The sequence below is a fragment of the Dreissena polymorpha genome, chromosome 3 (genome assembly GCF_020536995.1).
Source record: "Dreissena polymorpha isolate Duluth1 chromosome 3, UMN_Dpol_1.0, whole genome shotgun sequence".
In the NCBI taxonomy this organism is placed as follows: domain Eukaryota; kingdom Metazoa; phylum Mollusca; class Bivalvia; order Myida; family Dreissenidae; genus Dreissena; species Dreissena polymorpha.
In genome coordinates, this window is record NC_068357.1 from 104,371,590 (window position 1) to 104,394,246 (window position 22,657).

The 22,657-nt window shown below is 35.4% G+C and overlaps 2 protein-coding genes across 7 annotated transcripts in view; one reads left to right on the forward strand and one right to left on the reverse strand.

Moving 5' to 3' along the window:
- Positions 1 to 22,657, forward strand: part of LOC127870811 (tryptophan--tRNA ligase, cytoplasmic-like) — a 31,522-nt gene that overhangs the window by 5,406 nt on the left and 3,459 nt on the right. Inside the window, exons 3-7 of the mRNA XM_052413330.1 lie at positions 730 to 849; positions 1,073 to 1,255; positions 2,148 to 2,361; positions 2,941 to 3,114; positions 4,573 to 4,713. Coding sequence (XP_052269290.1) covers positions 730 to 849; positions 1,073 to 1,255; positions 2,148 to 2,361; positions 2,941 to 3,114; positions 4,573 to 4,713 — 832 coding nt within the window. The remainder of the gene's footprint in view (positions 1 to 729; positions 850 to 1,072; positions 1,256 to 2,147; positions 2,362 to 2,940; positions 3,115 to 4,572; positions 4,714 to 22,657) is intronic.
- LOC127870812 (uncharacterized) lies at positions 11,953 to 21,844 on the reverse strand. Of its 6 annotated transcripts, none has more exons than XM_052413335.1 (5): positions 21,710 to 21,844; positions 14,425 to 14,505; positions 14,033 to 14,163; positions 13,562 to 13,720; positions 11,953 to 12,902 (listed from the first exon to the last, which is right to left on the reverse strand). In XM_052413335.1, exons 3-5 carry the CDS (start codon positions 14,097 to 14,099, stop codon positions 12,070 to 12,072), a joined length of 1,059 nt encoding a protein of 352 aa, XP_052269295.1. In that variant the 5' UTR covers positions 14,100 to 14,163; positions 14,425 to 14,505; positions 21,710 to 21,844; the 3' UTR covers positions 11,953 to 12,069. The 6 variants fall into 6 exon arrangements, with proteins under 6 accessions (XP_052269295.1, XP_052269292.1, XP_052269296.1 ...); XM_052413332.1 differs by having other exon boundaries at positions 14,033 to 14,178; XM_052413336.1 differs by having other exon boundaries at positions 21,607 to 21,722.

Genomic DNA, 22,657 nt, shown 5'->3' on the forward strand with positions numbered 1-22,657 from the left:
GTAGATTGATGTAAATATGGGTTACAATGGTTTGCAGTCAGTATACAATTGTAAACTTGTAGATTGATGTAAATAGTTAATACTGTTAACTGTGGTTTGCAGTCAGGATACACCTGTAAGCATGTAGATGGATGTAGAAGATTTATTTCTTTATTGTCCAAATTTATAAATAATACAGAAATTAGAAAAAAGTGATATTATAGATGTGCAATAGAGTGTTTTTATATATCAGTCTTGTCACAAATCATGAACACTTCTTGGTATTTGGAATGTCATTTGACTTGGTGTAAGTGCTAAGCACACTGAGATCAGTTGGACTAGGTGATAGGTCACAGTCATAATTAATGGTCAAACCTTAAATATCAGAAATCTGTTGATACTTTGTCAAATCATTACCTCAAAGAAGCTTTAATGATGGGTATATCTTTGTGACAATGGCATCCTTGTTTAACATGTAAAACCTGGCTATTTTGAATTATTGCTTATGCAGAGAGTTGGATATGATACACAGCTGAAAGGTTAATGCTTTACACAAATGATAAACTTTCTGTTATGAAAAAGCTGTTGTATACTCACCACAAGCTAAAAGGTCAAATACACGATATTCTGTGATAATTATTATGATTGGTAGATCATTCAATTTTGCTGATGTGTTTTGGACTTAATACAATTCATCCTATTTGTTAAATAATGAGCCAAGCCAGACCTGTGACAGCCTTGTTGTTTCAGAGACATGACAATGATACTGGACCTCTATGAGAAGCAGCAGCCATTCTTCCTGTACACGGGCAGGGGACCCTCCTCTGAGGCCATGCATCTTGGTCACCTCATACCCTTCATATTCACCAAGTAAGACATTGGAAAAATAGTGGTTCGCATTCTGCCTTGAAAATTAGTGTTGAGGACTTACTTTCGGTAATGCATTAAAATGGTTATATTTGTTTTGAATTGTAAAATATTCATCTGTTATTAATTTGTTACTTATAGCAACTTGTAAAAAAAAATGTCATAGTGTATCATATTGTAAACCAACAGTTTTCAAGTTTTATAATATACTTTTTATACATTACAGGTGGCTTCAAGAAACTTTTGATGTCCCATTGGTGGTTCAGTTAACAGATGATGAAAAATTCCTGTGGAAAGACTTGAGTATAGAGGAAACAAACCGGCTTGCTCATGAAAATGCCAAGGATATCATAGCTCTTGGATTTGATGTCAACAAAACTTTTATATTCAGTGATTATGAGTACATTGGGTATGTTTTAGCTATAATTTGTGAGAACTTAAATACTTTTAGTATATTCATCCATACAAGTAGGTATATCTATATGTTTGAAGACATGCAATTGCAGTATGATGTAAACTAGGGCATTTTAAATCCATATCTGCACCCAGGAAATAAGGCTCACTTGAGTACAAGTTACAGTATCAAAACTTTACCTGTATGTAAAAGAAAAGCAAGTTGAAAAACAAAACAAGATCAGCTTAATTTCTTTTGAAGTTGTTCAAGAGCTCATGGTGTGTTATGTGTTGACTGTTAATTATAGGTAAGTATGCATAATTGAAAGAAGTTGTATACAAGATGCACAACTTCTTGTATAGGTCGCCGTGGTGTAATGGATATGGTGTCCGCCTAGCGACCGGGAGGTCATGGGTTCGATCCCCACCGTGGGAGCGTTCTTTAGATCTCCCCATAGACACCAAGTACTGGTTCTAGGCCCAGGAAACGGACTCGAGAGCGTTTATATAAGCCTTAGACTTCCGATGCAATCGAGCTAAAATAAATAGGTTTAAACTAAGATGCACAATTGCATAAATAAGAAATTTGCATTTGATAACTTACTAAAGTGTCCACAAATCGCCCAGCTTTGATTTACATTTTCTATTTTTTGGACACTCTCAAGTCTCAATTAACCAGTTTATTGTCTTGAGTATCGTAAAATATATATTTTTAAAGCCTCCGGAATAAAAGAAATTCATAGTATGAGATTTGTTTCATGCATATTTTTTTAAGTGTCAATAACATAGAATAAATACTGTAATGTTAAGTGAAAATATATTTTGCTGCAAGCTGCTCACCATATGTATGTTGTGGTACATGGCATATGTCCTGAAATATCCTGTATCCTTAAATGTCTCTGGACCAGGAGCTGTAAAGAGTTTTACATGAACATGTGCCGCATACAGAAGCTGGTCACTTTCAACCAAGTGAAAGGCATCTTTGGCTTTGATGACAGCACCTGTATCGGCAAGATCAGCTTTCCGGCCATTCAAGCGGCTCCCAGTTTCAGCTCCTCATTTCCACTCATTTTCAATGGGAGAGCTAACGTGCATTGCTTGATCCCATGTGCCATTGATCAGGTGGGAAGATCTATTGTGCATTTTTTAATTTTTAAATAATAACGATGTGTGACACCCGTTTGTCATTATTGAAGCGTGTCTAATGTTCTAGTTAATGTGCCATAACTTGATATTTATTTAAATATTACAGGTATTCAATGGAAATCTGTACTCATAGGCGCCTTCATGTGAGGCCAATCACTAAGGCTAATAAATCAGATCTGTAATTTGGCAAACTTTTGCCACTTAATACTTAGAAAATTCTGGGTAAGGTGTCCCGGTTAATATCTCTGAAACTACAAAAAGTATTCATTTCAAGCACATGCTTTTCGAGTCTGCAATTTAACAAAAGAATGCCCCTTTTGTAATAAAACAACAACAAAAAACGCATCATTTTTTGTGCAACAACTCCGTAGTTATTTTTATTTCTATTATTGGTATTCAAATAAACCTTCGCACATGTTTCCTTGAGTTGTGGGGGTAAATTCAATATTGTTAAGGATAGGGAACTGACAAACATGCATGAGTTATCCATTCTTGATTTAGGCTTGCCTAATTTCAAACAATCAAGGGTTTGTTCAGGTGTGACTGCCCTTTCAGGACCCTTACTTCAGGATGACCCGAGACGTGGCCCCCAGGCTGGGCCTGCCCAAGCCAGCTCTGCTCCATTCCACATTCTTCCCCGCCCTGCAGGGAGCTCAGAGCAAGATGAGTGCCAGTGACCCAAACTCCTCCATCTTTCTTACAGATACTGACAAACAGATAAAAAATAAGGTATAAGAGAAGTTTTGATAAGTAAATATTAAGTTTTTAATAGGGATAAAAATGTAATTCTATTTGTGTCTATTTGTTTATAAAAGATAGACAAAGGAACAAATATCTTCAAAAAGCAAGACCAGTAGTTTAATCTTAAAGCTCATCAGATTTATAATGTTCACAACTTTTGTGATTGTCATCCACTGGGAAAGCATGAAGGCTGTATAAATCCCCAAATGAAAAGTACAAATCACAGAGATCTATGAGATCTTAACTTTTATATAATAGTTTTGTAGTGCTTAACTTAAATATATGTTTCATTAAAATGTGCTATTTATATTACCTGTTTAACAACGAAAATTGTTTCAAATAAGTAATAGCATTATTCTTAACACTGAAACTCTTACTTGTTAAGGGAGATCAGTATTGATCATAGAGAGTGACAATCGATGACCTTTGGCCTGGGGTTTCATAATTGCTCGTCTTTAACATGTGGTTACCCAGTATTATTTCAAAGGTAACCACTGACAGGGGGTAGATCGGACAAACATTTCAAGAGTTTAGAAGAAAACATAGAAAAATCAGCCGTTGCCACCATTTTCAACACCAGCTAATATTGTTCTCACTTATACCACACCACTAACTTGCATATCAACTACCCCCTGAATAGAGCGACTCATGCTTTATTTTAAATCATTCCTTAAATTGAACATAAACATGTTTTGGAATGACCAAAAAAAATGCATCTTCGTGTGAATTCCAGGTAAAACAGGGACATATAGCTTATAAGGTTACACAATATTTTATGCAGATTTATGTTAAAATTGAGCAAGGACTGCATTACTTTACGAACATTTTCATTCCATGAGGTATTCAAGTACTTTCTTACTATAGATAACTGGCATTCAGATATCTGGATGTTGTCACTTTTTATGTCCCCCACCACTATAGTCGGGGACATATTGTTTTTGCCCTGTCTGTTGGTTTGTTTGTTGGTTTGTTTGTTCGTTTGTTTGTTTGTCCCAACTTTAACATTTGCCATAACTTTTGCAATATTGAAGATGGCAACTTGATATTTGGCATGCATGTGTATTGCATGGAGCTGCACATTTTGAGTGATGAAAGGTCAAGGTCATCAGTCAAGGTCAAAGGTCAAATATATGGGTCAAAATCACTCATTTAATTTCACTTTTGCAATATTGAAGCTAGCAACTTGATATTTGACATGCATGTGTATCTCATGGAGCTGCACATTTTGAGTGGTGAAAGGTCAAGGTCATCCTTCAAGGTCAAAGGTCATATATATAGGGACATAGTGTTTCACAAACACATCGCTTGTTTCCTTGGAAAATATTTAAGAAGTTTTTTTAGTGCCTCATTCTTCTTATGTTTTTGTATGGGGCAAAAACCTCTATTATATCAGTGTTAACATATAATAATTCTGCAGAATGTATAGATGTTTTTTAATGACTGTAGGTCAACAAGTATGCCTTCTCTGGAGGTGGAGCAACTGTTGAAGAGCACAAACAGAAGGGAGGCAACTGTGATGTTGATGTCTCCTATCAGTACCTAACCTTCTTTCTGGATGATGATGAGCGATTGGCTCAAATTAGAAAGGTAATTTGCTAATAGGCAGTCAGTGCATCTGTCACTATTGGCTGACTTACGCTGATCAGAAAGATAATTCACTCATAGGCTTTCAGTGCATCATTATAGACAGACTTACATTATTTGCCAAACATTAATTGTTGTATATTTCGTCAGTAGACCAATTGATGAATGTAAACTCTTCACGAATACTTATGTTCCATTAAAAAAAAAGACTGCATTACTGCAGGCACAAAAGTAATAAATATCCACCGTAATCCCCACATTCATCCTGCGTCTGTTCAGCAATCAAGATGAATATGGATGTTACACAAAGGGATATGCATTATCCTGTTAAACGCTCATGCAATAAAGCTGTATCAATAGCATTGATCTTGTTTAGGTAGAATAGTAAAGATTAGCACAAATTGTTAACAGTTTTATTACCAATTGTGTGTATTATGTTTTTAGGGGAGTAACAGGTTAAGGGGTTTTGCTGCAGTTTTGCTGATTTTTTCCATCAAATAGATTTTTTCCAAAATTTATATTTAAGATATATATACAAATACTATATGAAAAAGGAAATAAAAACATAGGGTCACCGGCCTTGTTTTGATTTTATTCACCATTATATAACATGTACTTTTTTAATAAAACTGAAAAATCTCTAATTGCATAAAATTGATTAATAACATATGAAATTGGCAACATGTAGATATTATATAAGATAAGATACCTCATATACAATTTAATTAAACCACACACTACCAATAAAATGGAGTAAAGAAGTTAAATTTTAAGAAATTATTTTTTATAAGTTTTGTCACCCCAAAAAACGTATTTTTTTTACTATTGAAACCACATAAATAAAAAAAAAAATTCTGTCGAATAGAATTCTGTGAAACTGCTCAAATATGTTCATCTAGGTATTGTCATCATAAAACACAAATAAAAAAAGGGGGTCACCGCACTTTTAACAGAGATTTTTTATTTTAACCATCCCTATCGCCTACGTCAAATTTCATAAAATACAGCAATTAGGCAAAACCCAAGTACCGGTACATAGATTGTTAGAAATATGCATAACCATTAGAAATTGTTTACAATCTTAACTGGGATCCCAACAGCTTACCAAAAGACATTAATAAAACACAATATGTAATCACAAACATAATACCATACAGTATCAAACTCGACCTTAATCATTAATAACTTACATGTACTTGTTCACAGATTTCGGCATGTTTTGGAGTTTGTGATTAAATGCTTTAAATTGATAAATGTAAACAACAGGACTAAAGGGCTCCAGTATAAAACAAGGATGAAATAAAAGAAAGAAAAACAAAGTAAAAAAAAAAGTTAACCCCACCTGGGATCGAACCACTGACAATTGTTTAATGAACCAAATCGGTCATTTCTGATGATACTGATAACAAAAATATTGAGTTGTGATGATAGCATCATCGGTGTTGCTATAAATATATCCTCGGTTAAATAAACTGCCGCAACACCCCTTAAAAGCCTATACACAGCAGATCAAAGACAATGAACGCAATTAAAAGATGACGATGTGATAAATACTCGATTGAAATAGTTTCTTCATTAACAGTCATTCCACTAATCCGCAAATCATAACAATGAACTGTAGTTAATTAGCAAGTAATAAGTAGGGCCAGTTACTACAACCGGATAACAATGGACTACTTAATTGGCATGTGATAAAGAAGCCCAACCTATTTCAAGAGACACCCAACAGCATTCATAGCAAGTAGTACAAACAAATCGAAAAAAAAAGTCACACAGGTGTTTTTCAATCAGAGTCTGGAGAATTTACGTGCTGACAAATTAGTCTTTATTTTTAAGTCCCCCACCACTATAGTGGGGGACATATTGTTTTTGCCCTTTCTGTTGGTTGGTTTGTGTGTTTGTTTGCTCCAACTTTAACATTTTGCCATAACTTTTGCAATATTGAAGATAGCAACTTCATATTTGGCATGCATGTGTATCTCATGTAGCTGCACATTTTGAGTGGTGAAAGGTCAAGGGTCAAATATACAGCTTCAAAGCAGCGCAGAAGGGGACATAGTGTTTCTGACAAACACATTTCTTGTTAAACTACGAAATTTCATCATGATGAAAATAAATAATTACATGATATTATTGTCAAAGTTTTTACATGATCTGTGCCAAAGAAGTATGTGGATGTATTAATCAAACCCATGCGAAAGACAATAAAATCTTACCAGACATGAAATCGAATAATTTTTCAAATTTATCAGACCTAACCAGATTTTACTGGACCTCGTTCTTCTTCAACCAAACAATAGAAAAGACCTTTCATAGAGTTAATTTTTATTATTGACGTTTAAAATGTTTAACAATTTCAAATACAATAAAATAACAACTGAATTAAAACCCGTTCTATAAAAAAAGGTAAAACTTTCAGTTAAAAGTGAATGCATCTTTGTGATTTTTAGCTCATCTATTTTTTGAAAAAAAATTATGAGCTATTGTCATCACCTTGGCGTCGGCGTTGGCGTTTGCGTCGGCGTCCGGTTAAGTTTTGCATTTAGGTCCACTTTTCTCAGAAAGTATCAATGCTATTGCATTCAAACTTGGTACACTTACTAACTATCATGAGGGGACTGGGCAGGCAAAGTTAGATAACTCTGGCGTGCATTTTGACAGAATTATGTGCCCTTTTTATACTTGGAAAATTGAAAATTTTTGTTAAGTTTTGCGTTTAGGTCCACTTTTCTCAGAAAGTATCAATGCTATGGCATTCAAACTTGGTACACTTACTTACTATCATGAGGGGACTGGGCAGGCAAAGTTAGATAACTCTGGCGTGCATTTTGACAGAATTATGTGCCCTTTTTATAGTTAGAAAATTGAAAATTTGGTTAAGTTTTGTGTTTAGGTCCACTTTATTCCTACAGTATCAAAGCTATTGCTTTCATACTTGCAACACTTATTAACTATCATAAGGGGACTGTGCAAGCAAAGAAATGTAACTCTGACTGGCATTTTGACAGAATTATGTGCCCTTTTTATACTTAGAAAATTGAAAATTTGGTTTAGTTTTGTGTTTTGGTCCACTTTACCCCTAAAGTATCATAGATATTGCTTTCATACTTGGAACACTCGCAAACTATCATAAGGGTACAGTAAAAGGACAAGTTGTATAACTCTGGTTGTCATTTTTATGGGATTATGGCCCTTTTTTGACTTAGTAACTTTGAATATATGGTTAAATTTTGTGTTTCGATCCACTTTACTTCTTAAGTATCAAGGCTATTGCTTTCAAACTTCAAATACTTTCATGCTATCATGAGGTTACTGTACCTGGCAAGTTGAATTTTACCTTGACCTTTGAATGACCTTGACTCTCAAGGTCAAATTATTAAATTTTGCTAAAATTGCCATAACTTCTTTATTTATGATTAGATTTGATTGATACTTTGACAAAACTACTCTTACCTGACATACCACAATAGACTCCACCCAAACCATCCCCTGTGCCCTCCCCCCCCCTCCCCCTCTCCCCCCTTTCCCCCCCCTTATTTTTTTTTTATTTTTTTTTTTTGAAGATCATCTCACAAATGACCACCACACCCTCACACTATACCCCCCACCCCACCCCCCAATTTTTTTTTTTAACTGTTAAAAAACACAAATATTTATTTGTATTATTTCATGTTTGAAATACCATCCAACCATCGCACCCAAGAATCCCCCCCACCCCCCCTCCCCCCACCCGAATCCCACCCCCCCCCCCTAATTTTTTTTTTTTTTTTTAAGATCATCTCACAAATTACCACCACACCCTCACACTTTACCCCCCCCCCCCCACCCCACCCCCCCCCCAATTTTTTTTCTTTTTGAAACGTTTAAAAAACACAAATATTTATTTTTTATTATTTCATGTTTGAAATACCATCCAACCATCGCACCCAAGAATCCCCCCCCCCCACCCCCCCCCTCCCCCCACCCGAATCCCACCCCCCCCCCTAATTTTTTTTTTTTTTTTTTTTTTTAAGATCATCTCACAAATTACCACCACACCCTCACACTTTACCCCCCCCCCCCACCCCACCCCCCCAATTTTTTTTCTTTTTGAAACGTTTAAAAAACACAAATATTTATTTTTATTATTTTATGTTTGAAATACCGTCCAACCATCGCACCCAAAAATCCTCCCCTCCCCCCCCACCCCTCTTCACTCCGCCCCTCCCTCCTTTGTGATTGAAAATGAGAGTCCCTTCACCTTTAAAAAGAAAATAGATGAGCGGTCTGCACCCGCAAGGCGGTGCTCTTGTTTTTATACATTACAACTTACAAGTAAATGTAAACAGCAAATGAAACACTAGTACTCTCAGAGGGGGTATCAATCAAGATGGCGACATGTCAGTGCTGAAACAGGTATTTATTACAACTGTATCAGCTTTATTACTTTTATTTAATTTTTAAATGCCGCTCATTTTTTAGTCATATCAGTAAGACATTTATTTTTTTAGTGTTTACTCGCTACGAATTTTCTGTATTTATGTGATCCTGCTGAGAAAAATTTCGTAGCAAGTGAAGTCTAGATATATTCTTTTAGAGCGATTATTAATAGCAAATAAACAATGATCACTTTTCCACAGGTTGCTAGAATCCATTTTATTTTAAATTTTACTAAAATGTCGAAGAAAAATATATATAAACCAGTCCGCAGTTTTTTTAGCTCACCTGAGCACAATGTGCTCATGGTGAGCTTTTGTGATCGCCTTTTGTCCGTTGTGCGTTGTGCGGCGTCAACATTTGCCTTGTTAAGACTCTAGAGGCCACATTTATTGTCCAATCTTCATGAAATGTGGTCAGAAGATTGGTCTAAATGATATCTTGGATGAGTTCGAAAATGATTAAGTTTGCTAGAAAAACATGGCTGCCAAGGGGTGGGGCATTATTCCTAATATGGCTAAACTAAAATTTTGTTAACACTCTAGAGGCCACATTTATTGTCTGATCTTCATGAAACTTGGTCAGAAGATTCATCCCTATCATATCTTGGACAAGTTTAAAAATGATGCCGGTTGGTTGAAAAACATGGCTGCAGGGGGCGGGGCATTTTTCCTTATATGCCTTTGTAAAACCTTGTCAACACTCTAAAGGCCACATTTATTTTCCGATCTCTCTTCATGAAACTTGGTCAGAAGATTTGTCTCAATGATATCTTGGATGAGTTTGAAAATGGTTCTGGTATCTTTAAAAACATTGCCACCAGGGGGCGGGGCATTTTTCCTTATATGGCTATTTATGGCTTTAGTAAAACCTTGTTAACACTCTAGAGGCCACATTTATTGTCGGATCATCATGAAATTTGGTCAGAAGATTGGTCTAAATCATATCTTGGATGCGTTTGAAAATGGTTACGTTTTCTTCAAAAACATGGCTGCCAAGGGGCGGGGCATTTTTGCTTATATGGCTATATAAGGCTATAGTAAAATCTTGCTAACACTCTAGAGGCCACATTTATTGTCCGATCTTTATGAAACTTTAACAAAAGATTCATCCCAATAATATCTTGGACGAGCTTAAAAATGATGCTAGTTGGTTGAAAAACATGACCGCCAGGGGGCGGGGCATTTTTCCTTATATGGCTATAGTTAAACCTTGTTAACACTCTAGAGGCCACATTTAATTTCCGATCTTCATGAAACTTGGTCAGAAGATTTGTCCCAATGATATCTTGGATGAGTTCAAAAATGTTTCGGTTGCTTTAAAAACATGGCCACTAGGGGGCGGGGCATTTTTCCTAATATGGCTATATATGGCTTTAGTAAAACCTTATTAACACTCTAGAGGCTACATTTATTGTCCAATCATCATGAAACTTGTATAGACGATTTGTCCAAATGATATCTTGGATGAGTTCGAAATCGTTCCTGTTGGTGGAAAAACATGGCCGCCAAGGGGGCGTGGCATTTTTCCTTATATAGCTATAGTAAAACTTTGTTAACACTTTAGAAGCCACATTTATTGTCCAATCATCATGAAACTTGGTCAGAAGATTTGTCCCAATGATATCTTGGACAAGTTCGAAAATGGTTTCAATTGCTTGAAAAACATGGCCACCAGGGGGCTGGGCATTTTTTCTTATTATGGCTTCATGAATCTTCATGTAACTTTGTCAGAATATTTGTTTAAACAAGACTATTGCCAAGCAATATATGTCCCCTACCTTCTCTGAAATTCCACCATTGTCAGAATTTATATATATATATATATATATATTTGTTGCCATAGCAACCAGAATTTTTGACGTAGGAACAAAATGAAATGATGTGCATAATGTCCATATTGCCATCTATCCATGTTTGAAGTTTCATGAAAAAATATGAAGAACTTTTAAAGTTATCACAGGATCCAGAAAACCACCATTTTCAGCATTATTTGTAGTCTATTTGTTTCCATAGCAACCAGAATTTTCGACCTAGGAACGAAATGAAATGACGTGCATAATGTCCATATTGCCATCTATCCATATTTCAAGTTTCACGAAAAAATATTAAGAACTTTTAAAGTTATCGCAGGATCCAGAAAACCACCATTTTCAGCAGTATTTCTAGTGTATTTGTTGCCATAGCAACCAGAATTTTTGACGTAGAAACGAAATGAAATGACGTGCATAATATCCATATTGCCATCTATCCATGTTTCAAGTTTCATGAAAAAATATTAGTACCTTTTAAAGTTATGGCAGAGAGAAAGTGTGACAGACAGACAGACAGACACACAGAGCGAAAACCATAAGACTAATAATATCTTATTCTGGTTTGTTAAAAAACATGGCTGCCAGGGTGTTCACTAGTCATGAAAGTTGGTTAGAACATTTGTTCAAATGACATCTTGGGCTGCACAGAACAGGTCAGTTCCTTTGAATCTCAGGTGAGCGACTTTGGGCCTTTCAGGCCCTCTTGTTTTACATTTTCATAGTTTTGTGTTCCTAGTTTTGTGTTCATTTTTAACCAACATTTTACATATTTTTTTGTTGGACACCAGGTCCGAAAGTTTCACATATATCAGACTTCAGCAAATTTTATCAGATATGTACAAGGTCCGATGTTTTTCCCATGGGTTGATCACTTTTATTGATAGCTCTGGTTATTTGATGCATCTATCTTTGACTTTGTAATAGCAGTGTTAAGCAAAGTGAATTGTGGAGCAGATTCAGAACTTTACATAAACACTTGGTTTATTAGTATAATTGTTATGTAAGAAGAAAACTCACACGTTATTTTTATTTATTTTTTCAAAAGATTATTACATGAGTAATATGAGTATGCAATTTGGAGTACTAGATACTATCGAGGCCAAGTGTCTGATCTAGGCTGCTTAAGGAGGTCATTTTCCTATTGAATATCCAGGCATCTGAAACCGTTGCAGTTCAATGGACTTGTCCATAGCTGCCTGCAGGTAGCCTTTAAGTCTGTGAAAAATATGGATATAGCTCCTAGGGTATGCATCTTTGGCAACAGCAAAGTCATGGAACAGTCTGTAGAAAAACACAGGCTCAACATCTCGATCATAGCATCGCATAAATCTCCAACCAATCTTATAAACAAGAATGAATTCCTTGTCATGGCGATAATCGGTTCCATATATGGCAAAAAATCTGCCATTCATGTTATGGATAAATGCAAGTTTTTCTTGTAGTTGTGTAGCCATACCATCTGTTGGTATTGTCTGTACTGCTATGCTTTTTGGGGTCAAAGTTTCTACAGATCTATTGGCACTATTGTTATTTCTGTCAGTAGTCTGTTTGGTTGCAGGACACAGAGTTGACTGTTTTGGAGTGCTGGTAGAAACTGTTGACCTTACTTTCATATGTCTGGAGGTCCCAGGTGATGCATTTGGATCTGACAGCCTTCTTTGGCAAGCTTTTTGAGGATTCCTTCTCACCTTTTTAGCAGCTGAATCTTCTGTTTGATTTCCAGGTTGCTTTGGCTTTTCCTCCTTGACAAATATGAGATCCCCGTTGTTACTATCCTGTATATTAGAGGTACTGATGTACACAATGTCTTCATCTTCATGATCATATATCTCTATGGGTTCAGTTGAGATCCCCATGAAGATTACCTCGTCTCCATAGGGATCCAGTTTGGGGGACACATTGAAGAAAGAGGAGCTCTGGTTGTGGGAGAACTGAGTTAGCATGGTCCACGATCCAGAGAGATCTGTAGGGAAATGTGTGTAGTTGCATACAGTTTGTACTGATCCTGCACAATATGATATGCAAAAGTAAAACCTTCTTTCTCTAATACCTGTAAGTCTTTCATTAGATAATATATAGCTTTTTTCTTCATTTTTGCAGTTTGTAAAAATTGTCACCATTTCAATAGCAGGCAGACATTGTGAGGCCAATCTGCAGTTGCATTAAACTTTTACAGCAAAAAATGATGTTCAACAAATTAAGTCATACTTGTTTCTTGTGTTTTCAATTATTGAATCAAACATGCAGAGTGGTCACTCAATTATTGCATCAAACATGCAGTGTTTTTCACTCAAATAGTGCATCAAAAATGCCAAGTTGTCATTCAATTATTGCATCAAACATCTATTGGTGTCACTCAATTATTGCAAGAAGCATGCATTATTGTCACTAATGTTTAAACAATATTTTTCTTTCTGCTGAGCACTGTTTATTTAACTAGTAAGCACCAACATGTCACACAAAACATCACACTTACTTGAATATTAAAAAGTCATATAAAACACTTTCTCTTTTGATGACAATAGTGATAAGAAGCAATTTAGTCATGTCTATACTGTTGAAGGACAATAAAACATGAACACAAATTATATTGATATGACTATTCCTCAAGTACAGTACTACCTTTGGTTGATCCCTGGTACTGGTTGCTGCTGCCCTGCTGGATGAGCTCCTGTTTGATTCTCTTAGAGAGTGGGGTAGAGAGGCTACCATTCTCTGGCATGCCACCTTCACCTGATGATGGGCTTGAACTCAACTCTTTGGGCATCTCAATGTCTTGATCTGAAACAGAAAAAGTTGTATTGATTTGATATGAAATGCAATTGCAAAAGGGTTTTCTTGATTCATAATCACATCTTTGAAATGGAATGTGTATTCGAGTTAGTTGTCAAGTTATTGCTGCTCCTAATCTTTACATTTAGTATGTATCACATGGAAAGCCTGTTTCAAAATGTATTAATAATAGTTTACACCCATGGTAATTGACCTATTGGTTTTCACTGACAAGGCCCAATTTTGATAGTAACATTATTAATCTGTATACTTAATGCAATAAACATTTAAATACATGAATGTCAGGTTATACAAAGCCACCTTCATGTTTGATGGGTGTCATGTCTGGAGTCTTGGTCCATGTGATCTTCATGAAGCACTGGTCCATGTTCTCACTGAAGTGGCATGTTGCTGGGTAACACTTCAGCTCCCCTTCAGGGCAATCTCAATGGCTGCAGTCGGGAATGCTTCCATCAGCAAACAAGAGCTATTTATTTTAGAGACTTTTCCAATGGAACACTTTTCAAATTTGAAAATCTCAGTTATGAGTTAAGGTTATGATTCAAATTTTACATGTTATCATTTGACTACATTCTGAGCAAGGTAACAATAAAATCATCCATCCATGATGATCCGATGCTTTAGCACGTGGGTTATCAATGATTTCATCTTTTTGCATGTGGAAATGGTGAAACATGCTATTACAGTCTTACCTGTCAATAAAGACCACTCAAGGGATTTGGTCGTTGTGGTCTTTGTTCACAGGTGGTCTTTATTCCCAGGGTCGATTGAAACTATGCAAAATATGCTAGTAGTTTTTTAACAGGTACCTTATCTATGTATGTGCTCTATTGTTTAAATGTTTGAATACTTATGCATGTATAATGAAATAAAGGATTGAAAACACAGTTTTGTTTTTATAGTTATTATTTCCATTCCTTTATGTTTTTATTATTTATTTCATTAATCATATACATGCATAAATAACTATTGACATGCATGTATATGTACATGTAATTCTACAAAGAACAAAGTACAAAATACACATAACATAGCAAACATTTATACATGAAATACATAAATCACTACTACACAACAAGTAAAGTTGACAATAATGGACAATAAATGACATCTGATATTTATAGAAGACTGAAAACATCCAAGAATAAGATATCAGACAGATGCTCAATCTATAATCTATGCACGTCTTATCACGGAGAAATTTAAAGAGGGAATGACTATCAAAATGTTTGTATTTAAGGCATCGTAATTGATATGAAACCGTTAATTTCCTTACTGAGTTGATGAAAGCCCCAAACTTTTCTTTGATATTTTCGGCAATTAGTACATAAATCGCGAGTCACTTAAATACAAAGGCACATTTTTACACTTTTGACGAACTGTCAAATGCATAAAAGAAGCAGGCGACTACCAACTAGCAATGCGTGTTAAATAAACAATCAACTGCTATCGAGTGCAATAAACTGTCACTTGCCAATATCTCCATGACTACACAGGGTCATGGCGGCCATTTTGTTTTTTGAAAGTTGCGAAATCGTTGATTTGTATGATTGCAGTGGTCGTTTTAGGCTATCAAAATGGAATTTGGGGAATGTAAAAGGGCAGTCTTTGTTCGCAGGTGGGCTTTATTCGCAGATTCAATATAAAGTGAAATCGTTCGGGAGGAAATCGGTGTGGTCGTTATTGACTGTTGGTCCCTATTAACAGGCGGTCGCTCAGGCAGGTTGGACTGTATTTCTAATAAAATCTATTACATAATTTGAGGTGAGTTCTAACACCAGGAAAACATAAAATTAATTCTATAAAATATATGGCTTATATGAATATTTAGGAGCAAAAGCGTGCATTTTGGCATTTTGATGGCTACCTGCAAGTGTATTTGAGACTTTTCTAACGCAACACTTTTCAAACTTAAATATCTCACTTATGAGTAAACCTTTTTAAATCAAATTGTACATGTGATCATTTGACTTCATTCGGTGCAAGGTAAGAATAACATCACTCATCCTTGACAATCGGACGCTTTAGCACGTGGGATAGGTAGCCTGCAATTTGCCAAAATGCGCGGTTGCGCTTCTAATATTTTAATGAGCCATACATCTTTTTAGATTCATTTTATGTTCTGGTGTAAGAACCCACCTAAAATGATAAAATTGAAATAAATTTAGAATAAGATTGCACAACATCATTTCCATGTGCAAAAAGATTGAACCATACATACCCCACATGCTAAAGCGTCCGATCGTTATGGATGAATGATTTTATCATGAGCTTTCCCATAATGTAGTCAAATGATCACATGTAAATTTTTTATTCAAAGTTTTAACTCATAACTGAGATATTCAAGTTTGAAAAGTGTTGTGTTAGAAAATTCTCCAAGTGTACAATGGTTCAATAAGAGAAGTTTGCTTTTAAGTTTGTCAAATAGTTTTAGTGATGTATGTGATTCAAAAAATAATATGCACTGAATTTCATGTTTAAAACTTGAAATCAACTATAATATCAATAAATTTAATTTTTTCATTCCGGCGTAAAATAGGTGATTTTCCTTGAATTTACTTAAAGTTAATTTTTACTACTTTATTGATCATAGGCATTGGCACGCCAAATGGCATTGTACACCATCTGTTAATAACAGAGTTATAGCCCTTTGTATCTTGAAACAATGCTTTTTTGAGTGTCAAATATAACACTTTTGTGTCCAGAAGCATATTGGCGGGGGATATCAATTCAACGAATTTGCTTGTTTTAATTTTAGCAGTGGCTAAGATGGTTTGTCCATGTGTGCAGTGGCAAAGATGGTTGTGCTCATTTTAGCATTGGCTAAGTTGGTTTTGCTCATTTGTGCACTGGCTTAGATGGTTTGTCCATGCATGCAATGGCAAAGATGGTTTGTTCCATGTGTGCAGTGGCAGAGATGATTTGTTCCATGTATGCAGTGGCAGAGATAGTTGTGCTCATTTTAGCATTGGCTTAGATGGTTTGTCCATGTGTGCAGTGGCAAAGATGGTTTGTCCATGCATGCAGCTGCAAAGATGGTTTGTCCATGTGTGTAGTGGCATAGATGGTTGTGCTAATTTGTGCAGTGGCAAAGATGGTTTGTCTATGCGTGCAGTGGCAGAGATGGTTGTGCTCATTTTAGCATTGGCAAAGATGGTTTGTCAATGCATGCAGTGGCAGAGATGGTTGTGCTTATTTTAGCACTGGCTAAGATGGTTTGTCCATGCATGCAGTGGCAAAGATGGTTTGTCCATGCATGCAGTGGCAAAGATGGTTTGTCCATGCGTGCATTGGCAAAGATGGTTTGTCCATGTGTGAATTGAAAGAGATGGGTGTGCTCATTTTAGCATTGGCAAAGATGGTTGTGCTCATTAGTGCAGTGGCTAAGATGGTTTGTCCATGTGTGCAGTGGCAGCGATGGTTGTGCTCAATTGTGTAGTGGCAAAGATTGCTGGTCCATGCATGCAGTGGCACAGATGGTTGTGATTATTTGTGCATTGGCAAGGATGATTTGTCCATGCCTGCAAGAGCAGAGGTTGATATGCTAATGTGCGATTTGATTAAAAGTGGTTTGTCTATGCATTCATAGACAGAGATAGTTGTTCTCATTCATGCAGTGGTATTTGTTCATGCTCGCAATGGCACAGTTTAATGTTCTCAGTTAAATGTATATGGTAATGTTATGACTTAGAGAATTGTGTAAATCCATATCAACACAGACATGCTCATACCAAGCATATCTGGCTGAAACAGCAAATTCAAGAAATTTATGTTGTTTTCCATCTTAGCATAAAAGACTGTTTCCAGTATAAAGTAGTATTTTCATTTCATGTTTTTTTATGGAAGAATTTAATTTTCACTTCTTTCCCAATCACTGACAAACAAATTATAATGTTATTTATTGTCTTTCCTGAAAATATATAGCTTATTTCAAAATCAACTAGCATGTTCTCTATGTGTTAAGAGTTACATTGCAATAAATCAAACTATATGTAAAAAAATGTTTTATTATGCCCCCCCTTCGAAGAAGAGGGGGTATATTGCTTTGCCCTGTCGGTCGGTCTGTCGGTATGTCGGTCTGTCGGTCGGTCGGTCCAACAGGTGGTTTCCGGATGATAACTCAAGAACGCTTGGGACTAGGATCATGAAACTTCATAGGTACATTGATCATGACTCGCAGATGATCCCTATTGATTTTGAGGTCACTAGGTCAAAGGTTAAGGTCATGGTGACCCGAAATAGTAAAATGGTTTCCGGATGATAACTCAAGAACGCTTAGGCCTAGGATCATGAAACTTGATAGGTAGATTGATCATGACTCTCAGATGACCCCTTTTGATTTTCAGGTCACTAGGTCAAAGGTCAAGGTCACAGTGACCCGAAATAGTAAAATGGTTTCCGCATGATAACTCAAGAACGCTTACGCCTAGGATCATGAAACTTCGTAGGTAGATTGATAATGGCTGGCAGATGACCCCTATTGATTTTCAGGTCACTAGGTCAAAGGTCAAGGTCATGGTGACCCGAAATAGTAAAATGGTTTCGGGATGATAACTCAAGAACGCTTATGCCTAGGATCATGAAACTTCATATGTACATTGATCATGACTCGCAGATGACCCCTATTGATTTTCAGGTCACTAGGTCAAAGGTCAAGGTCACAGTGACCCGAAATAGTAAAATGGTTTCCGGATGATAACTCAAGAACGCTTATTCCTAGGATCATGAAACTTCATAGGTAGATTGATCATAACTCGCAGATGACCCTATTGATTTTCAGGTCACTAGGTCAAAGGTCAAGGTCATGGTGACCCGAAATAGTAAAATGGTTTCCAGATGATAACTCAAGAACGCTTATGGCTAGGATCATGAAACTTCATAGGTACATTGATCATGAATGGTAGATGACCCCTAAAGATTTTCAGGTCACTAGGTCAAAGGTCAAGGTCACAGTGACAAAAAAACATATTCACACAATGGCTGTCACTACAACGGAGAGCCCATATGGGGGGCATGCATGTTTTACAAACAGCCCTTGTTTATAATGCTTCTGTACAAGCTTTTTTTAATAAACATTTTTTAGAGAATTAATTACAATGAATCATTTGAAACTGATGGGTTTGACAGAAGTTTCACCTTGATGAACAGCACCAAACAGTCAAAACACAAACAAAACATTTTTATTTTTTTTACTTGTGTTTTTTTTTTTTTTTCGTTCATGGTGATAAAGTTCTTGATGGTGTTCCCAGACATATCCTTAGTATGGTGGGAGTCACGCAGAAGTAATAATTCAGTGTTCTTGGACAAAATAGAGAGTTATACATCATTCATAAACATGTACACTGAAAAACTCAAGTAATATTATGAGAAATATTGCTTGCAAAATCAAAACTGTCTGTTTGAAATTGTGAAAATCAATTGCAATAAATAGTACAAAAAGTACAAGCAATCGCAATAAGTTGTTCAATGATGTTCAGTAAGCTGAACAATATTTTGATTTATATTTTCACTGAAAATCAAGCATAAGGTATATTTGTAAAATTAAAATGTGCAAGTTTGTTGAACTTGTGTCTATTAAAATTATGGTGTATTCTGTATTTAAATATGTTGAGTTGATGAGCTATGAAGTAATACAAAACAATAATGTTTATTACTCATCCTGCTTGATTTACAGTAAACAGCAGGTGGTTTAATAACTTGATTGCTTAAATATGTCAAGATATTTATTTAAAAAATCAATACAAAGACATTTACTAAAGAAATACAAAATATTCAAATATACAAACCTTAATTTAGTATACGTATGTATTCAAATCATACCATTTCTGGAAGTCATCATGTGTTAACATTGACTACAATGGCAATCACAACATCCAGTTTACGTCAAAATCATGTATAGACTGTGAATTATTTTTGCAGTTATCTTAATTGACATCAATAAAAATATATAGTTGATATTTTAGCATGTTTTTGAGAAATCAACATTATAAAAATGTTGTGTAGAATTGCCTTTGAGTGAAGTGCCTTTGAGTGTATATGTGCTGTGTTATAATGCTTCTCTTTTAATGAAATGCTTCTATTGGTAAATAATACATTTGTTAGAATAACAATAAACACAAAGGCAGCTTTTATTTAACTTAGGCTGAATAACATTTGTAAAACAATTTACTTTGTTATGTATATCTGGATCAAAATGTATAAAAATAATAATTTTTTACTAAGATTTGTACTGCCATGAACACGCCGGGTATGCGGATACTTTGATAACAGATGGCACTTCAATACCAGATGACAACAATAGACACGCGCGAGAGTTGAGTTCTTCAGCTTTTTTGCATTTATGTTCTGTTCATTTGATTTTCAGCCACGTAACATTGTTTGGTCGATTAATGGTATAGTACTTCGTATTGCGAAGCAAGAAAGTCGTGAAAAAAAACAGTGGATTATAAAAAAAAGATAAAATTTCATTGATAATCGTCATGAATTCGATGATCAGTACGTATTTCAACAAAATAAAAATACTTGGAAATAAATCAAGAACGTGCCAACTAATCGAAATAAAAGATCAATATGTCCATTAATGTTACAACATGTTAAATTTTAGTTGAATAACGTATTTGAGGAAATTCGAATGTTTTAGGAGTCGGATGCCAAATTTTCATGGACACTTCTTTTACCAATCGTCTCAAAGACAATGGCATTTCGATTACAGATAACTCGACACTTTTAACCAGATATAACACACTCTATTTAGTGAATCAAAAATGCAAGAGTTCGCTGTGGAATACTGCTATAGTAAGCAGGCAATAAATAAAAAATGTATATACTGACGTAAAATTAAAAACGAATTACCGTAACATGTTCTTATCCCTTTGGAATATGATAATAAAAGGGAAAGGGAAGTGTAAAGGGAAGTGCTTCCTATAAGTAGAGCTAAATATAAAGGGAGTTTTCCAATTTCTTTTAAATTTTGTGACTACGCATTATTATCGTCTTCATAATGCCATTCTAATGAGCAACAATGACAAAGAATTTAATGAGATGTATTGGCCGCTTTAAGACCCCTTGCTCCCCTTATCTAGAGTCCTGCTATAAGTTTGTGTTGATCCGTTGTATTTTCAATTCTCTTGATCTCAATTTACCACTTAAAAACAAGTTTATTATTTAGAAATTGTTTATAGTCGTCACTTGAATTATATTTCTTCAGAAATAAGCATTTGAATCTTATTTAAAATTTGCACTTATAATATTAATTATATAAATTAATAGTAATAAGATTTTTGAAAACGAACAACGCCATTGGTTATATTTTACATATGTATGTAATTACATGTACGTTATGCATAGATTCCCAATGTGTCGGGCTTGACAATGCAAATTGATTCGTACTTCAAAATGTTTGGTAAGAATAGCCATAATATACATAAATGCATTTCAGGTAGAAGATAAAACTCGGTTATCAGAGTGCCCAATTTGTTGAAAGTCTCTGTTATCCGAAGTGCCCTATATCGGGAATCGAAGTATCCACAACTTCATGAATACCACCTATTAACACATGCTCTATCTTCGTTTATATTTCATTGAATACTATCAAAATTTCAGTATTTGAAACACAGTGATTACTCTACATGCTGGAATATCAAACAATTTCTTGCAATATTTCTAAGCAGTTTTATTTTGTTGAAATGTTTACTGTTCATCCAGTTTATGCTCTTTTCCGACCGAATTTTCTATTTTTCGGGGAAAAATCTACCATTCTTCCGTGATGTTTTTCTTTGCAATAGAAAAGGATACACCATTTATAAACTCGACCATGCGCCTTGTCTAAAAAACTAATCTTTATGATACAACTTTAAAAAAACTGATGAACTTACCTCTCGCGCGTGACTTTTGTTGTTATCTGGTATCGAAGTGCCATCTGTTATCAAAGTATCCGCATACCCAGCGTGATGAAAGAATTTCAGCAATATATGTTACCTTTCCCTTTTCTTTTATCAGTGTGTCCAGTACAAATTAGTCTTGTTTATCAGATGTGCAAATTGTTAGTGATTTTACAGTTCCCATGTAGATGAAGATGAATATACATCAGGCTCAATTTGCCACTGCTGTGCTCTGAGCCATGTAATCCATTGTGTCCTCAACACAATACCTTGCTGCATGCTCACTCACCAAGGCATGACAGGCACTGAAAGAACTGTTATATTGACAAATACACACTTATAAGTTGGGTATAGGAAAGCAAGTGATTTAAAGCAAATAATTGATCCTTTCTATATTTTTGAAAAGCACTGTATGATTGCATAAAACACATCTCTCTACCTGGAGGATCTCTCTAAGAGGTTGTAGGTCTTCTTACCTCAAAGGTCAAGGTATACTAAGAGGTTAAAAGTCTAATTTGGCCATAAAACTGCTTTTTATGCCCCCGGATCGAATGATCAGGGATATATTGTTTTTGGCCTGTCTGTCTGTCTGTCATTCTGTCCCAAAACTTTAACCTTGGTCATAACTTTTGCAATATTGAAGATAGCAACTTGATATTTGGCATGCATGTGTATCTCATGGAGCTTCACATTTTGAGTGGTGAAAGGTCAAGGTCATCATTCAAGGTCAAAGGTCAAATATATGGCTTCAAAGCGGCACAATAGGGGGCATTGTGTTTCACAAACACAGCTCTTGTTGTTACTGAAAATTGATCATTCGTCTTGCAATTTTAAAATAATGTACCACAAATGTCCACCATGAGAATATATGTGTGTAAAAAGCGTTTCCATAAGTTAAAGGTCAATGTTACACATAAAACTTCAATATTACAAATCTTATTGTTCTCCCATCTGGACATAGCGCTTAACACGTAAAGCTGTCTCCCTACATCAAAGGTCAAGGTCACGCTTATAAGCCAAATGTTAAAATTGGTCATAAAACTCT